Source organism: Misgurnus anguillicaudatus, chromosome 1 (genome assembly GCF_027580225.2).
Source record: "Misgurnus anguillicaudatus chromosome 1, ASM2758022v2, whole genome shotgun sequence".
Taxonomy (NCBI): domain Eukaryota; kingdom Metazoa; phylum Chordata; class Actinopteri; order Cypriniformes; family Cobitidae; genus Misgurnus; species Misgurnus anguillicaudatus.
Window position 1 is genome coordinate 30,222,094 of NC_073337.2, and position 17,980 is coordinate 30,240,073.

The 17,980-nt window shown below is 41.8% G+C and overlaps 1 protein-coding gene and 1 pseudogene across 1 annotated transcript; both read left to right on the plus strand.

The window, feature by feature from the left end:
• Positions 1–17,980, plus strand: part of LOC129431932 (uncharacterized) — a 496,207-nt pseudogene that overhangs the window by 277,321 nt on the left and 200,906 nt on the right.
• On the plus strand, positions 13,335–17,743 carry LOC141365626 (uncharacterized). The gene is made up of 4 exons (XM_073870149.1): positions 13,335–14,071; positions 14,218–14,861; positions 15,726–17,540; positions 17,658–17,743. Exons 1-4 carry the CDS (start codon positions 13,335–13,337, stop codon positions 17,699–17,701), a joined length of 3,240 nt encoding a protein of 1,079 aa, XP_073726250.1. The 3' UTR covers positions 17,702–17,743.

The following is a 17,980-nucleotide window of genomic DNA, read 5'->3' on the forward strand; positions in this document are numbered from 1 at the left end:
ATGTTGTTATATGTTTACATGTTGCTATTTTTTTCTGTCATTCATTCTGTTCTATATGCACTTTTAAAATATGTCAGTATTGTTTATTTCCTTTAATTGTAATTACAATAGTTCAATGTAGACAGAAGTTAATTGAGTGAACTGAAAGTATAGAGATAAAAGGAGAAGCAAAGATAAAAGAGAAGAGGGAGGAGCAAAAGGAAAGTGAAGTGGGAGGAGCAAGGTAGAAGGCAAGAAAATAAAGGTGAAGAAAAGAGTGAAAGAGTTCATATCAGTTTCATTGATTATACTGTCCTATATTTTATACTGACACTTTTATTGGCAAACTAAAATGCACTTAACTTTTAAGTAACTGTGTTTATGGTTAAGTGCTGTTACTGGTATTGCCAAAACTTCTGACATTTATAGCATGCATTTGCATGGTAAATAAATGGTTTGGAAGTCATTTTTCCTTGTTTTCTTGTAGTCCTCAAAGTGACTTAAAATCTGAGTTTGTGTATGACCAGAGACCCCAAAGTGACCTAAAATCTGAGTTTGTGTATAAACCAAAGTCCTCAAAGTGACCTAAAATCTGAGTTTGTGTATCAACCAAAGTCCCCAAAGTGACTTAAAATCTGAGTTTGTGTATCAACCAAAGTCCTCAAAGTGACCTAAAATCTGACTTTGTGTATCAACCAAAGCCCTCAAAGTGACTTAAATTCTGAGTTTGTGTATCAACCAAAGTCCCCAAAGTGACTAAAAATCTGAGTTTGTGTATCAACCAAAGCCCTCAAAGTGACTTAAAATCTGACTTTGTGTATCAACCAAAGCCCTCAAAGGGACTTAAAATCTGAGTTTGTGTATCAACCAAAGTCCCCAAAGTGACTAAAAATCTGAGTTTGTGTATCAACCAAAGTCCTCAAAGGGACTTAAAATCTGAGTTTGTGTATCAACCAAAGTCCTCAAAGTGACTTAAATTCTGAGTTTGTGTATCAACCAAAGCCCTCAAAGGGACTTAAAATCTGTGTTTGTGTATCAACCAAAGTCCTCAAAGTGACTTAAAATCTGACTTTGTGTATCAACCAAAGCCCTCAAAGTGACTTAAAATCTGACTTTGTGTATCAACCAAAGCCCTCAAAGTGACTTAAAATCTGACTTTGTGTATCAACCAAAGTCCCCAAAGTGACTTAAAATCTGACTTTGTGTATCAACCAAAGTCCCCAAAGTGACTTAAAATTTGAGTTTGTGTATCAACCAAAGTCCCCAAAGTGACTTAAAATTTGAGTTTGTGTATCAACCAAAGTCCCCAAAGTGACTTAAAATCCGAGTTTGTGTTTCAACCAAAGTGAATTGATATGTTGTTGTGTATGAATTGAGTTGTGTATGACCAGACTGCCCAAAGTGACTTAAAATATGAATTTGTGTATCACCAGAGTCTTGGATTTCAAGAAAGCAATAATTTTGGTCTATTGACATTAACTAGGCCAGTGGTTCTCAACGTTATTCCTGGAGGCCAACTGCTCTGCACATTTTCTAAGTCTCCCTTATTTAACACACCTGATTCAAATCATTAGCTCATTAGTAGAGATCAGCATGAACTAAACTAAGGCTGCGTCCGAAACCGCATACTGTATAGTAGGTACTGAATTAGATGAAGTACCTACTTACTTAGCGTTAAAACAGTAGGTACTGTATAGTATGAATCCTGGTAGTATGAATGAGATTCGGACGTACTACATCCGCCATGTTGCTACATCACGTGATATACGTCGTCATCACGTCATGTCATTTCAGCGCGAAAACAACTGCATGCCTCGTCTTCTTCGTTGGATAACTCCTCTCCCGGGGCATCATGGGATAGTGAAGCGTCCATCGTATGCACACTGCAAAATCTAGCCGGAAGTAGTAGGTCATCCGGGTACTTTTCGCATACTGTTTTTCGAATACTATGTATTCGGACATACTACTCGCCTCGCCTACTGCTTTTCGCGTACTATATAGTAAGTAGTAGGCTGTTTCGGACGCAGCATAAGTCTGTCAGATAAGAGAGATATACAAAATGTGCAGAGCAGTGGGCCTCCAAGAATGGAGTTGAGAACCACTGAACTAGGCAATTCCTGTCTTTTATGTATGTTGAAGTAGTATATATTCATAAAATCAGCTTACCAATCAATAATCACTAAATAATAGAAGAACTTAACTGTAACCGCTGTATATCTGCACTAGGCTGTTTTCAAGTCAGTATTTGAACTTTGAATTGTAATGTTGCTTATTAGAGTGAGTCATATACAGCATAATCTTAAAGTCCTCAAAGGTTAACATAATCAGAGATTGTGTATCACCATTGTCCTCAAAAGTCGACGAGATCAGAGTTGGTGTTTGTCCTCAAATTGGACATAAACAATACTGTCCCCAAAGTGAAGGCAAAATGTCAGGTCTGGAAAGAAGGCTTTTATTGAAAATATCAACTGATATCTGTAATGAGGGCATTTCCAGTAGTGCAGGGATATCTTTATTTTGTCTCTAGACCCTTCAGAAAGGGGTGTACCCAAAGGTAGGGTGTTCAGTCATACGTCCCCACTTGGTAGATAAGTAGGTGTGTGTGTGTGTGTGTGTGTGTGTGTGTGTGTGTGTGTGTGTGTGTGTGTGTGTGTGTGTGTGTGTGTGTGTGTGTGTTTGTGTGTGTTCATGACTTGCAGCAGATGGCTTCACTACTCAGTGGAGAGGTTAAATGCAGACAAAAAAATTTGGAATTTGGCCCATACCGGCCCACTATAGGACCACAAATCTTTGTGCAATCTTGACTACCAACTCCATATAATGATTAAGTAGAAAAGTATAAGAGGTGACACTACAAAACTGTAAGCGCTGTAAAAGGCTTTGCAGGTTTAAAAAATCTGCTTATTATCTTAGCCAGTGAGTGTGCACAATGTTTTTTTTAGCCATCTATTCTTACCACCTTATGATAACATTGAGACCTAATAAATGTTACAATGAAGTTGCAATCTCGCGGCAGAGCCACCATTACAGTGTGTGCAGAATATTTTGATCACTTTTTTTCTGAACACCTTTTACCAATTCCAAACCACAGTAATTTTAATAACTACCATTCATTTTGTATATATCTTTTCCTTTCATCCTATTTTTATGACCATGATGCCCGAATCAGGATGTCTAATGGTAAATTTTGCAATTTCCATGCATGGCATCTTTCTAATGGACATCAAATAATGAATTTCCAGTGTGTGTGTGTGTGTGTGTTTTAAAAAAAAGAAATGTGCCTAATTCTGCACACCTGAAAATAAGGAATATTTTTTTTTCTCCAGCCAGCCATAATGTACAATAATGTATTACTTATAAATGCTTTATTTAGTTAATTAATGGTAGTTGTTAATATTAATTTGCTTTGGAATTAGTTTGATACTGTGATCAAAAGTTTGATGTAGCTACCTAGTAATTCTGCCCACACTGCAGTATAATCACTGTCATTGCAAAAAGTCATTGGATTATCACTTGTATTTTTGACTGTGTTTTATCACGAGGATATCTAACGAAAGTGTTTTAAAAGCAGTTCTGCTTACCGCACGTTAGTCTCAGCCTCAGACGTCATGCCCACAGACTGTTGGCTAAACGTCTGATGTTTTTCGTACATTTTTCTGGAAACCCTGTGAAAATTTCAATGTCGTCTTTGGTTGAAATAAACCGGATTTCCAGGAGACGCGAGTGTCGTGATTAGTTTCGGTCCCTGGAAAACAAAGCTCTGACGTTCCATTGAGGAAGAGAATCAGTCGTGTTCACGTGGTAAATAATGAGCAGTTATCATGATCAGCTAAACATTGAATTCTAAAAAATATGCAAAGTTCGCAGCATAGACTCTCTAAAAGACGTCCAAGAGTTTTGCTTGAGGCAGTTAGTGGAGTCAAAAAGTTCAGTTCTCCTGAATTGCTTGTATGTGTTAAAAAGTGGAGAGATATGCTTCAAACAGACGTTTAACGGGAGCGTCTCATTGGTGTGGCTGATGATGAAGTGCTCAACGTTGTTCTATGGTGAGTAATGTGGTTTATTTAGATGCTAATCGGTTGCGGCTGATTATTTCAATAACTGACTTGCCAGCCGGCTCGTTATTGTGGGGAGTCCGAAACGTGACGCTAGACGAAACAAACTGTGATTGGTTGTTTGACATGTTGGTCAAACAGCTCGTGGGCGGGCTTTGTCCAGAAAAAGCAGCGAAAAACACCAGACCTTCAGTATTGAAGGTCTGTCTATGCGAGACTAACCGCACATCAACTCGGTTCTCAGTCGTCTCTTATTTTGACAGATGCACACTGACGCTGCACGTTTCATATAAAAAGCCTGAATAGTTGTGATTGAGCTAGCCAAATGGTAAATAAAAAAGAACGAACGGGCTGCTGATTAGGTGTCTCCTGGGCCGTTCTGTCTGAAAAAAAAACATCTTATGCAAAAAAAAAAAACATCTTACGCAAAATTTTTTGGAAAATGCAGTTCCACCGTGCCTTTTAACGGCATTAATGAATTACGTAAGCAGAAACAAAGAAAGAAAGCAAAAGGCCGCATTGCACAATGTACAAGTGTTATGTGCTGATCAGACAAAAGTAGTATGAGATGTATAATACTTCATGTGTGTAATGATACTTCACATTGACTTCATCTGACACAAGAAACAGAGGGGGAGAGGTGGAGCCTGTTAAGAGGTGATTGGGCCAGCCCAGTGTCAGTATGGAAAATGAACCAATGGGCCGCTGTCCCTGCTTTATGGGCCGGTTGTGGGCCAATTAAAAAAAAAAATGATTATATCCACCAGCCCCCAAGTGTGTTGGCCCACTGGGCATGTGCCAGATTACCAGTCCAGGCCTGTCTGGCAATTAAATGCTGACGTCTCTGCGACATGTTTCCGATTAGCAAACATTAGAATATTAACTCTCTGAGCGAAATCTGGTACTTTTCATACCATGTGCTTTATGGGTAGTATGTGTGAGTGTGCAGTGATCTCATACTGGGACCTTAATATATGAGCACACCGTAAGTGTGCAGTGTGGTTACACTTTTAGATCACAGTGACGCACACATTGTGACAACATGATGATGATCTTGTGAGCTCATGGTGACTTCACTAGTGATGGGAAGTCCGACTCTTTTTTTGTGAATCAGCTCTTTCGGACAGTTCGTTTCAAAGAACTGGTTCAAAAAAACGATTCACCAGTTCTTTAACATACTTTACGTAATGACGTTATTCGCATCTAATTTTATCATCCAGGAGGGTAAAATACATAAAAAATTCAAAAATTCTAACTAAAGCACATTGAAAAACTTTTAACAGAAATCATGATCAAGCTCATAACAACTTAAAATATAATCTGCAAACACACTGTGTTTAATATAACTGTTCCATGCATATTTCGCGCAAGTAAAATTAAATAACTATGTCTGTCAATCATCTTAGTTCATGTAGGCTATAGTATTAGCACAGCAACTCACTGATGTCCGTACTGTTTGGCTCACGCTAGCTCAGTATCCACAGTTCTTTGATTAGTTCTTTGGACGCGTCCGATAGAAACTGTTCTCAAATCAGTGAACTGGTGACTCCATAAATGCAGCAACCTGTTCCTGACTCGAGAGTCGCTCTGACTCGAGAGTCGCTATATCATGCTTTTCAGTAACACGAGTTAAGATACGGATTACTCTCTCTTAATTAGAATCGGAATGACTGTCGAGCACATCTGAAAGTGAGTAACTTGTGGATCATTGCTGCCTCGAGACACAAACTTTTTAAACGATTCAGTCCGATTAGGTGTACCGATTCAAGTCGTTCACTGAAAAGAACCAGTTCAAAAGAACGATTCGTTCACGAACTGGACATCACTAGACTTCACTGAGAGATCAAATTGTTGACTGTGATACTACTTCACTTAGAATAAGATAGAAAGTCTGATGTAAGCCAGTAATCTATACGCAATTTTCTCGAGAGATCTTTATTAAACCAAGTACAGTATATGAACAATCTTTATCGTGCATAAACCTGTAAGCATCCAAAAGAGAAAGGTTACTACAAAAATCATTAATAAAAGTGTTACATCTGCATGACTCTCGTTTTAGGGGAAATCTATCTAGACATCGGTCAGGAGCTTCATTAAATTCTCCTCCAACTATTACTATAGCAGATGGATATTAACCTTAGTAAGTAGCAGTGTTGTTTTCGTCAACGATGACGATAACGAAATGATTTCGTTGACGCACATATTTTTTATGGCGCTTACGCGACGATGACTTGCTAAAAATGTCTCTAAGGTGACGAAAACATGACGAGACGCTTTTGAGTTTTCGTTGACGAAACGAGACGGAACGAAAATTATTATAAGTCTGACGTTCATAATGCATGTCATTTCTGCCTATTTTGCGTGAAATCAGTCTGTTTTTAGCTCAAAAGTATCAGCAATGCTGCCGCTTTCTATCCTTGTTTTGGGTCAACACAGTCTCACTCACGCTCACGCCCACCACCCGGCTGCCGCCATGCCGTGCACGCGCACAAGATTTCAAACAACCACACACCTACGGCTGTGGCGAGTTCGAAGGACCGTAGCGGTGACGCCAATAAACGGAAACGACGAGATGATTTATGGACATACTTTCAGTATAATCCATCAGACAGACAAACGGAATGCATATTGGGAGACGACGGTAAATGTGGCCACAAACTAGGTGGGAAGAATACCACCAACCTCAAGCGGCACCTGAAGGCTCATCACTCTAATATTTTTTAAAGGTAACTAACAAGTCACGCTGTTAACATATCATATACATTCAATTTTACTCGACAATCGGCTTGTGACACATTTCATGGTAAGCTTAAGGTTTTACATGTATCTGCTTGTCAGACCTAAACCCATTTCCAATACTTTTTGTGGTGTATTTAAATAAGGCAAGGCACGCGTTTCTCAACTTTATAAGCGAGGTCTCAGCGTAACACACAAACTCAACATGAGGGTATATTAGGCTAAACTTTTTTCTTCATAACTTTTTGTTATGACATGCGCAGAAGGCATACCGACTAAAACAACGGCAAGCCCTCAGGGACAACCTTAATGCACATTTTAATTGTATTTAATACACCACACTTTTTAACCTAAATTCATTGGTTGCAAAAATACTTTTTTTACTAAAATTGAGTAAAACTTGACTAAAACCTTTTTGCGTTTTCGTCGAATAAAACTTGACTGAAACCTTTTTGTGTTTTCGTCGACTAAAACTTGACTAAAACTATAAATTTTACAAGTGACTAAAATGTGATTTAAAACTAAAAGCATTTTCGTCCAAAAGACTAAGACTAAAACGAAAACTAAAAGGGCTGCCAAAAACAACACTGGTAAGTAGCCCTGAACATCCCCTGAACCGGTTTTTTATTACTCCCATCTGGCCGCAGATACAGAACTCTGGACTGGAAAAAGGCACCCTTCAAGGGGCCAGTCACACCAAAAGCGTTTATGGCAGTTGCAGGTAGAGGCCTGCACTCCCGCGGGAGTCCCGCGGGACCCGCGGGTCCCGATGCAAAACAGTGCGGCGCGGGACAAATTTTGAATGGTCATTGCGGGAGCGGGCGGGATGATAGAGATGCACTTGCGGGTGCGGGCGGGAGGGATGATACGCTGCACTCCCGCAAATTAAATATTAGTTAATATTACAAAACTTTAGGTTTATTTATGTTAAAAGATGGGTAAATGTTTTCTGTCTATTAGTTTTTGTTAAACGTTCTGTTTAATAAGCGAGTCATTTTACTAATTTATTGTTGTTCTGTTTTAACAACAACAAAAAAAAAAATACTAAGCATTCGTAGTAATGGAAAATTATGTCTTCATTTATTCGTTATAACGCAGATAGCATCCGTTGAATTTGTTTTATTAATAAAACAAACTGTTTAATATAAGTGAGTTTGTCATTGTAAGCCTACTATTTTATTGGTGTTGATTTTGAGGCTGCAAGGGTCGCTCTGATAATAGTTATACATTGCGAGTTATAGCAACCCCGTCTGGCGGCTTGATGTGAATATAATTCATATTATAAACAAGAGTATTCAACTGCAATATGGCAATATCCTCACAACATTATTATTTCTCAAAACTTTGACAAAAATTATTTTTCAGGATTAACTGTATTCTTACAGTTATTCAAAGATACACACATTATTCCGCATATGATTTGAATATTAGTCGAGAGTATATAACGGCAATTAACGTCTTATATGGCAATAAATATCCACATAACTTAAAATAACAGCATAATGAAATGAATAAAAGACAAGGAAGTAGGATTGGCATGTAAGTTGTATTATTATTACCGGAAAAACAGCAAAATAACTGAAATAATCTCTGAGGTAAATGCGCGAGGTAAACACGTTAAAATAAATGAGCAATCACAGTGGAAAAAACATTATTATCTCTCAAAACTTTATATGACAAAAATGATATTCTTACAGTTTTTCAAAGATGTAAAGAAAGTATTCCATATTACTCCAGTTTATGAGCACGTTCATCTCTGGTCTCGCTCTGTTATGTAATAGCTGATTGACAGGTGCGCATCTCCGTCTTTTAAAAAGGTATCATTTTGTAAAGTTACTCATTTAGGGAAATTATCCATGATTTGATGATTTTATTATTATTATGAAAATGTTTTTTTTTTTTTTTTCAGATTGATTGCGATTTGTATTACCGTTTTACTACAAATACAAGACCTTTTTTTCCACGGAGGGCCGGTGGTATACGAAATTTCCCGGTAGATTTTTTGGTCCTACTCCGCCCCTGATATATATAATGAATAATAATGAACAAAAATTTAACAAATTTATTTTATTAAGAAATGGAAATATTTAATAATCTAACGATAAATATCAAATGTAGCCTACTGGGTAGGATTTTAAACGTCTTTGCCAAATATATTTTCGTTTAAAATATGCGGTGTGTTTAATACATTCAGAAGGTGAAAAGATCCTCACCTGCATATCCCTAAATCCAACACATCTTTGTAAGAACGTAAGTTAAGTGTCCATGTAATTTTTACATTCTGACTTTAAAGAACAATTTGGAAAAAGAGATCAGAGCAGAGGAGCGTGTAAATGCTGCAATTACACTTGCTCTGACAGCAGCTTATTTTTAAAAGACGCTGTATTTTATTGCTCTATTCGCCAAGTGTATTTTAATTGGCCACACTATGAAATTTATATATAAATTCAGAACTTTTTAAAATTGTATTCAATTAAACTTATTCAAAAACTACTGAAAGGAAATAAATGTGTTTGTTTCTATTTTTTTAAATGGTGGGTCTTGAGATTACCTGTTTGGTTGAAAAAGTTTGCAAACCCCTATAATACATAAGCAAGATTGATCAAAGCTTATCAAATCTTTTATTTTTTTTTATTAGTAATTATATCATGTTATTCATGTATATAAGTAAATAACGTCGTAAGATACGCATACTTTGTGTCCAAAAACTTACTTTATTTTCCAATAAACTGATGAGTTTTGCATCAAATAGATTTTTGATACTCTTGCAATAGACGATTTATGACGATTCACAGACAATTCATTGTTACATCTATGACTTAAAAAATTACGATTTGTATATCCTTTTCTTTTTAGAGACCGTTCGCATCAAGTTTCCAAGTTTATTTTAAATCTTGATGCGCGGCAAGCGCACTCAATTATAGACGCGTCTGAAACAAAACCCGTATTTACAGGCGAACGCTTTGAAAAGAAGAAGAAATTCAGTGCGTCCTGCGTTTTCCATTCACTTTAGATGTTAAGTTAATGGACTCGAATGCAAAAATTCTTCCAATAAGTGGTCGGGACTCAGGACACAATTAATTTGGGCATAAAGTGGTGGGGCTGCTGTGACTGCAGGCAGCCTACGACAGCAACCTTCAACCTGGTGGCATGACAACAACCGGCCTCGTTGCCAAAAAACAGATCGGCCCATCAGGAATTCTCCTTGTCCGATTAGCCATCTGGGCCTGTTACCATGTATTGGTAAGGAATTATATGTGCACGCACGTTTTTTTAAGACCTTTTCTGAGACCGAAAGTAAACACCCATCCATCCTGCCTGCGGGCATTTGCGGGCGGGAGCGGGACAAAATATCACAGATGCGGGCGGGAGCGGGACTAAAAATTAAAAATCTTTGCGGGAGCGGGCGGGAGTGGGACTGAACATTGCGGGTGCGGGCGGGAGCGGGACTGAAAATTGTGTCCCGCGCAGACCTCTAGTTGCAGGCGCCTTTTTTGAATGATATTCTATAGGCAGGGCGCATTTGCACGCTTTTTATGCGTGCTGAGTGCCTTGCGGTTTTTTGCCGACTGTCGCGCACACGTTTTTGAAGGAGCGCTGAGAGCGGAGAAGCGCCCGACGTCATTCGCGTCTTTCCATTGTCCAATCGAATGAGGGGAGATGCGGGCCTTACGTTGTGGTGAGTGAAGTTTACAGTTGCTTTGAAGAACCAGACTCCACTCACTCACTCTCTCCTGCGTGTTTGTGCACCTCTCACCCTCAAACAAGGTCAGAGCAAACGCCCTCTTTTTAAAGTTTGTGCTAAGATGACAGTTAACAGCAAAAGAGCGCTCACGCTTCAATATTTGATTGCCAAGACAGCTGACACGGTGGTTGCTTAACAATATGAAAAGCCGCGTCGCACTGCTCTTTTTTTTTTTAAAGGCAGTGCATCGCGCCTTGCATTTGCAAGCGTTTAAAGCGCTTTTGGTGTGACTGGCCCCTAAGAAAAGCTTTGTTCCATCAGCCATCATTGCTTTAAATAAATCCCTGTGATCAGTATTCATTAATCTTTTTGGGTAATGTTTGGCTGCACTGTTCACCTTTTTGCTGCAGAGGGGGGAAACTAGAGGGGGGAGATATTGTATGGTGTGTGTACTAAAGTATTATATTATTATATGTTACATGTTATATTTGTGTGACTAGGTCAGAGATGTTAATATCAGATGCTGCTGTATGTGATGATGTGTGAAAAAGAATATCCCTATGGGACAATAAAGATTCTATTCATTCTATTCATTAAATCAAGAATTTTATATGACAAATCCTGAAAAAATAAGCTATTTTGTGTATGATTATTAAAACCATTAACATTAACCAAGATGAAGAAAAAATCCCCTAGAAGAATGAGAGCAATAGAAGAGTTTCAAAACGAGATAAATCCATTTTTTTACATTTTTGTCAAAACATGTTTATTATTATCATGTTATTATTTTGTTTTATGGTGCTACTTGTATTTTTTAAGTTATGAAGTTTTAAATCAAAACAAACCAACTGCAGTTGAATTGAAATTAAATGGAATGCACAACCAAAAAACAAGATTTCTGAACAATTAAAAAAACGGTGGTTATCTCGTTTTGTAACGAAACTCTTCAATACATCTACCCTCGGCGGAAGAAAATTACTGCAGAATCGAGCCACTAAAATTACGGTCAAATAAAATCAAAACTCCAGCGGAGTGGTTAGTACCATGACAAAATAAAACTTAATAAAAAAAATAGGTTAAAAGAACTTTGAACACAAAATATGTTTTGGTAAATGATGATAAACACACAGCTGATGGTACCCATTAATTTTTATAGTATTTGTTTGTCCTGCTATGGAAATAAATATATTAATGGGACTCTGTTCTTCTTACACATGTATAAAGTTTGTTTACTTCACTTTACCATGAGGTGTGTGCTTTTTTAACCTTCTCTTCATCCTGGCAATGATTTCCACTGAACCTGTAATATAATATCTGATGAAGCATTGCCTTTTCATCATACTGCCATTACTGTTTGCTGTTAATAATCTCTTTAGTCTGTATCTCTCTGTCTGGGTTGTTCATAACAGTTGTGGGGCCCTGTTGCAGTGTAGGGAAAGTGGGTTAAGCAAAGGAAAGGAAGTTCATTGCGTTGCACACTTCTTGCACACAGCAGACTTAAAAAAAAATCATATAAAAATATTGGGGATCCTGTGCCCCATTTGAGCTTTACTGTATGTTTAGCAACAATCATGCTAATATGCAAATACAGGGACTGAACTGACGTCACACTTCTGTCAAGTTGATTTGTTTATCATTACAGTAACAACATACAAAAGTAACGTGGAAAAACACCAACAAGGAACTAAAATATGAAAATGTTACACAAATAATGTGCAGATATATCACAAAGACAAACTGAAAAACAATCAGAGAAACAGAAACACACAAACTCAAAAGAACTTTATTTACTTTCTCATTCATAAAGCCACACAGATCCAATATCGAAAATGACCTGTTTTGCAGTGTATCATGTAGCTATCCATCAATGTGTAAACCAAAAAGTGCATGATTAATAAAGTAATTGGCTTTTAAAGCAGGGAGTCGACTCTGAATCACTAAACGAGTCGTCATATGTGTTTAATCTCCTTCCTGTACTATACGTAGATACGAACACTTATCATAATAATCTCCGTGTTAGGACGTCAGTTTGATTGGTTGCTTTGTTTCTGTGTTTTCATTGTCTGTGTTTTTGTTTTACAGCTCTGCTCATGCGCGTCTGTCATTTGGGTTCTTCATCAGCGTGATTTCCTACACCTGCGTCACCACACCTGTTAATTATTTACCCCTCGTTTGGTTGCTATATCAGTGCCCTTAGCCCTTTGTTCTCTGCGAGTTCGTCATTGTATGTGCCTTGCCATATCTCCTGTCCTGTCTTGTCTAGTCTAGTCGATCTAGTTCCCAGTATTATATAACTCTAGTTATCTGTTATTTTTTATTTTATTTTACTTCAAAGTCAAGTTAATACTCATAGTTCCAGTTTATTTCTTTAGTTATTTTCCGTATTTTACCTGAGTTCTCTGCTGTCACCATCTGCCAGGTCACCCACTGCTCTGCCTTCTCCGAGTGGTTTGCATCTCACTCTCCGCTGCAGCTTCGGCTGTTGTGCGGCCAGAGGCGCTGTCCAGCGTACCTACGCAGGGTCTGTAGCCGCGGTCCGGCTTGCCCGGTTAAATTCTCCGTGGAAGTTAATTTATTCACCCTGTCTTCGCGCAGTGGATTATTCACCCTGACATCGCTCAGTGGATCTGTCACCCTGTCTTCAAGCAGTGGATTTCTCAGCTGACCTTCGCTCATTGGAACTCTCACCCTGTCTACGCACAGCGGAAAACCTCACCCTGTCAACGCACAGCGGATCTTCTCTCTCTCTGATTTACTTTCTGAATTATTCACCCAAGCTCAGTCTTGTGGACAGTGACTTTATTAAAGCATTTATTTTCTGCAATTGGATCCTGTCTCAGTCTCCCTGTGTAAATCCTGACAGACGAACTCGCCATCAAATGGATCCAGCAGATGCCGAGTCAGTGCGTACTGCCATCGCCCAGCAGGGAGCCTGGTTGGGTCAGCACACGGCACAGATTACATCAGCGTCCCGTGAAGTCGAGGATCTCTCGTCTCGCTTCACTGAGCTTAGCGCTCAGCTCGATCAGGTCCGTCGAGAGGTCAGTCAACCCCGCCAGCCTCTGGAAGCGGAACCCCACGCCACCAGCCCTCCGCCGTATGACGGCGATCCCAACTCCTGCCGGGCATTCCTTTCCCAGTGTTCTTTAGTGTTTGCACTTCAGCCTCGACGATATGCTACAGAACAGACCCGGGTAGCTTTCTGTATTACCCTGCTCACCGGGCGAGCGCGTGAGTGGGGCACTGCGGTCTGGGATGCCCGCGCACCCTGCTGTCAGTCTTTCGATGCCTTTCGGCGTGAGATGGAGAAGCTGTTTGACCGGTCGGTGCAGGGTGATGCCGCAGCCGCCCGTTTGGTGCGTTTGGGTCAGGACAAGCACTCAGTCACGGAGTATTCCATTAGATTCAAGACTCTGGCCACAGCGTGCGGTTGGAATGACTCAGCTCTACGTGCTCAGTTTGTTGACGGCCTCAATGATGATATCCAGGATGAAATCGCTATCCACGATTTGCCTCGTTCACTCGACGAGATCATCGAGCTCGCACTCAAGGTTGAGGCTCGGATGCTTCTTCGCCATCACCGCCGCACGCTGCGTCATCGGGTTCTCCAGAGTGAGTCTGCCAATTCTACCACGCCCACTTCACTCACTGAGGCTGAACCCATGCAGCTCGGTCGCATGCGTCTCTCTCAGAAGGAGAGAGAGCGACGTCTACTAAATTGTCTCTGCCTTTACTGTGGCAAGCCGGGGCACTTCGCTAAAGGGTGTCCGTTAAAAGATCCAGCCCGCCGGTGAGACCGGGAGTCCTGGTGGGCGTGGCTACTGAAGAAATCTCCCGTGTCTCTAGCTCTCATCTGCCTGTTATTCTGTCCTTTGGGGGCTTGGATCATCCCACCTCGGCTCTTCTTGACTCCGGTGCCGAGGGTAATTTCTTGGACGAGGAGTTGGCTCGCTCGTTGGGCATTCCCGCTGTTCCCCTCAAGATTCCTCTCGTGGTTTGGACTCTCAAAGGGCAGCAGACAGCGCAGGTTACCCACTGTACACCCCCGGTTAGTCTTTTTGTTTCCGGCAACCACCGTGAGGAGATTGTGCTGTACCTTCTAGGCTCATCTCTTTCGCCCATCATTTTGGGTCATGCCTGGTTGGCACAGCACAATCCTCACGTGGATTGGCGTAATAGTGTTATTTTATCTTGGTCATCATCATGTCATGTGTCTTGTCTTGGTGCTGCTTCTTCTGGTTCTGTTTCTTCTGTCTCTCAGGTTTCTGCAGCCGATCTGACCGGGGTCCCGGCGGAGTATGGAGATCTTCATCAGGTGTTCAATAAAGCCCGGGCCACCTCCCTTCCTCCTCACCGGCCGTATGATTGCGCTATCGATCTCCTCCCAGGCACTTCTCCGCCTAAAGGTAGACTTTTTTCTTTGTCCGGTCCTGAGAGAGAGGCTATGGACCGTTATATTAATGATTCCCTTCGTGCCGGTCTCATCCGTCCCTCCACTTCCCCTGCGGGGGCAGGTTTCTTTTTTGTTAAAAAGAAAGACGGCTCCCTACGTCCATGCATTGATTACAGAGGTCTCAATGACATTACCATTAAGAATAGGTATCCCCTGCCTTTAATGTCGTCGGCCTTTGAATTATTGCAGGGAGCGCGCGTCTTCACCAAATTAGATCTGCGCAATGCTTACCATCTGGTGCGCATTAGGGAGGGAGATGAGTGGAAGACAGCTTTTAATACACCTTCCGGACACTTTGAATATTCCGTTTTACCGTTCGGGCTTTGTAACGCTCCGTCTGTCTTCCAGACTCTGGTCAATGACGTGCTGAGAGACATGATCAATAAATTCGTGTTTGTGTACATTGATGATATTCTCATCTTTTCTCCGTCTATGCAGGTACACACTCAGCACGTTCGCAGAGTTCTCCGGCGTCTTCTTGAAAATCAGCTCTTTGTTAAGGCGGAGAAGTGCGAGTTTCATAGGGATTCGGTTTCGTTCCTTGGTTACGTTATTGCCGCGGGCGAGATCCGTCCAGACCCTTCTAAGATTAAGGCGGTAGCCGAGTGGCCAGTCCCCGACACTCGTAAGGAGTTGCAACGGTTTCTGGGTTTTGCCAATTTTTATCGGCGATTCATTAGGAACTTTGGTCAGATTGCTAAACCTCTAACTGCTCTCACTTCCACTAAAGAATGTGTCCGTTGGAATAATGTCGGTCCTTAGGCCTTTGATAATTTAAAGTCCCGGTTTATCTCTGCTCCTGTTCTTTCTATTCCAGATCCGGAGGCTCAGTTTATTGTGGAGGTAGATGCTTCTGATGTCGGGGTAGGCGCCGTGCTTTCTCAGCGGTCTGCGAAGGACGGAAAGGTGCATCCTTGCGCTTTCTTTTCTCACCGGTTAAGCCCTGCTGAACGAAACTACGACATTGGTAACCGGGAGCTGCTGGCGGTTCGATTGGCTTTGGGTGAGTGGCGTCACTGGTTAGAGGGGACCTCGGAGCCCTTCTTGGTTTGGACGGACCACAAAAATTTGGAATATGTCCGTTCAGCCAAGAGGGTGACATCGCGGCAGGCTCGTTGGGCACTCTTCTTTGACCGTTTTAACTTTACTCTCTCGTACCGGCCAGGTTCAAAGAATACAAAGCCTGATGCCCTCTCTCGCTTGTTCGGTAGTCCTGACGTTGAGAGGGACGAAACCATCCTCCCTGAGGGGCGGGTGGTGGGTGCCCTCTGTTGGGGCATCGAGCAGCGGGTGAGGGAAGCCGGACGAGAGAGTGAAGTGCCAGAGGGGTGCCCGGCGGGTCGGCTTTGGGTTCCGGCAGCGCTTCGCTCCGAGGTCATCCGGTGGGGTCACGAGTCTAAGTTTTTCGGCCATCCGGGAGTTCGGAGAACGTTGGCTACCGTCCGTCAACGTTTTTGGTGGCCCGCTATGGGCTCCGACGTCAGACAGTTCGTTTTAGCCTGTCATGTGTGCGCTCGTAATAAAGCGTCTCATCAGCCTCCCATTGGTCTGCTTAAATCTCTCCCCATACCCACCCGTCCTTGGTCACACATAGCCATTGATTTTGTCACCGGCTTACCAGTTTCTAAGGGTAACACCGTCATCCTCACGGTGGTGGATCGTTTCTCCAAAGCGGTTCATTTTATTCCCCTACCTAAGCTTCCCTCTGCCAAAGCGATGTCTCAGATATTAGTGGAACACGTCTTCCGTCTCCATGGTTTACCCACAGACGTGGTATCCGACAGGGGTCCCCAATTTATCTCTCGTTTTTGGCAAGAATTCTGTAAGCAGATCGGTGCCACTGCCAGCCTGTCTTCAGGTTATCACCCTCAGACCAATGGGCAATGTGAACGGGCTAATCAGGATCTTGGTCGTACGCTCCGCTGTCTGACGTCTCAATGTCCGAACTCTTGGTGCCAACAGCTTCCGTGGGTAGAATATGCACATAATTCCCTGCCTGTATCATCCACTAACATGTCCCCTTTCGAAGCCTCGATGGGTTTTCAGCCTCCTTTGTTTCCCTCGCAGGAATCCGATGCGGCGGTTCCGTCTGCGCTGGCCTTCGTTCAACGCTGCAAACGCATCTGGAATAGGGCCAGAAACGCTTTAATTCAGACTTCCAGACGAACCCAAGTCGCGGCCGACCGGCACCGGCGACCCGCCCCTCGCTATATTTGTGGGCAGAAAGTATGGCTCTCTTCCAAGGATCTGCCTCTCCGAGAGCCTTCACGTAAACTGGCTCCTCGCTTCCTTGGTCCATACAGTATAGTTAAGGTCATTAGTCCGGTTGCGGTCAAGCTCAGATTGCCTTTAGCATTCGGTCGGATTCACCCGGTTTTTCATGTTTCCAAGATCAAACCTGTTTTTTTTTCCCGTATTAATCCTGTCCCCTCTGCTCCCACCCCTCCCACCCCTCATCTAGTGGACGGTTCTCCTGCTTATTCAGTTAAGCGGTTATTAGATTCACGTCGGCGGGGCAGAGGTTTTCAGTATCTAGTGGACTGGGAGGGCTACGGTCCGGAGGAGAGGTGTTGGGTACCGGCCCGGGACATTTTGGACCCTGAGTTGATTAACGATCTCCGTCGGCGACAAGGTGAGCCCCTTCTGGGACCGCCCGGTGGCGGTTTTGGGAGGGGGGATTCTGTTAGGACGTCAGTTTGATTGGTTGCTTTGTTTCTGTGTTTTCATTGTCTGTGTTTTTGTTTTACAGCTCTGCTCATGCGCGTCTGTCATTTGGGTTCTTCATCAGCGTGATTTCCTACACCTGCGTCACCACACCTGTTAATTATTTACCCCTCATTTGGTTGCTATATCAGTGCCCTTAGCCCTTTGTTCTCTGCGAGTTCGTCATTGTATGTGCCTTGCCATATCTCCTGTCCTGTCTTGTCTAGTCTAGTCGATCTAGTTCCCAGTATTATATAACTCTAGTTATCTGTTATTTTTTATTTTATTTTACTTCAAAGTCAAGTTAATACTCATAGTTCCAGTTTATTTCTTTAGTTATTTTCCGTATTTTACCTGAGTTCTCTGCTG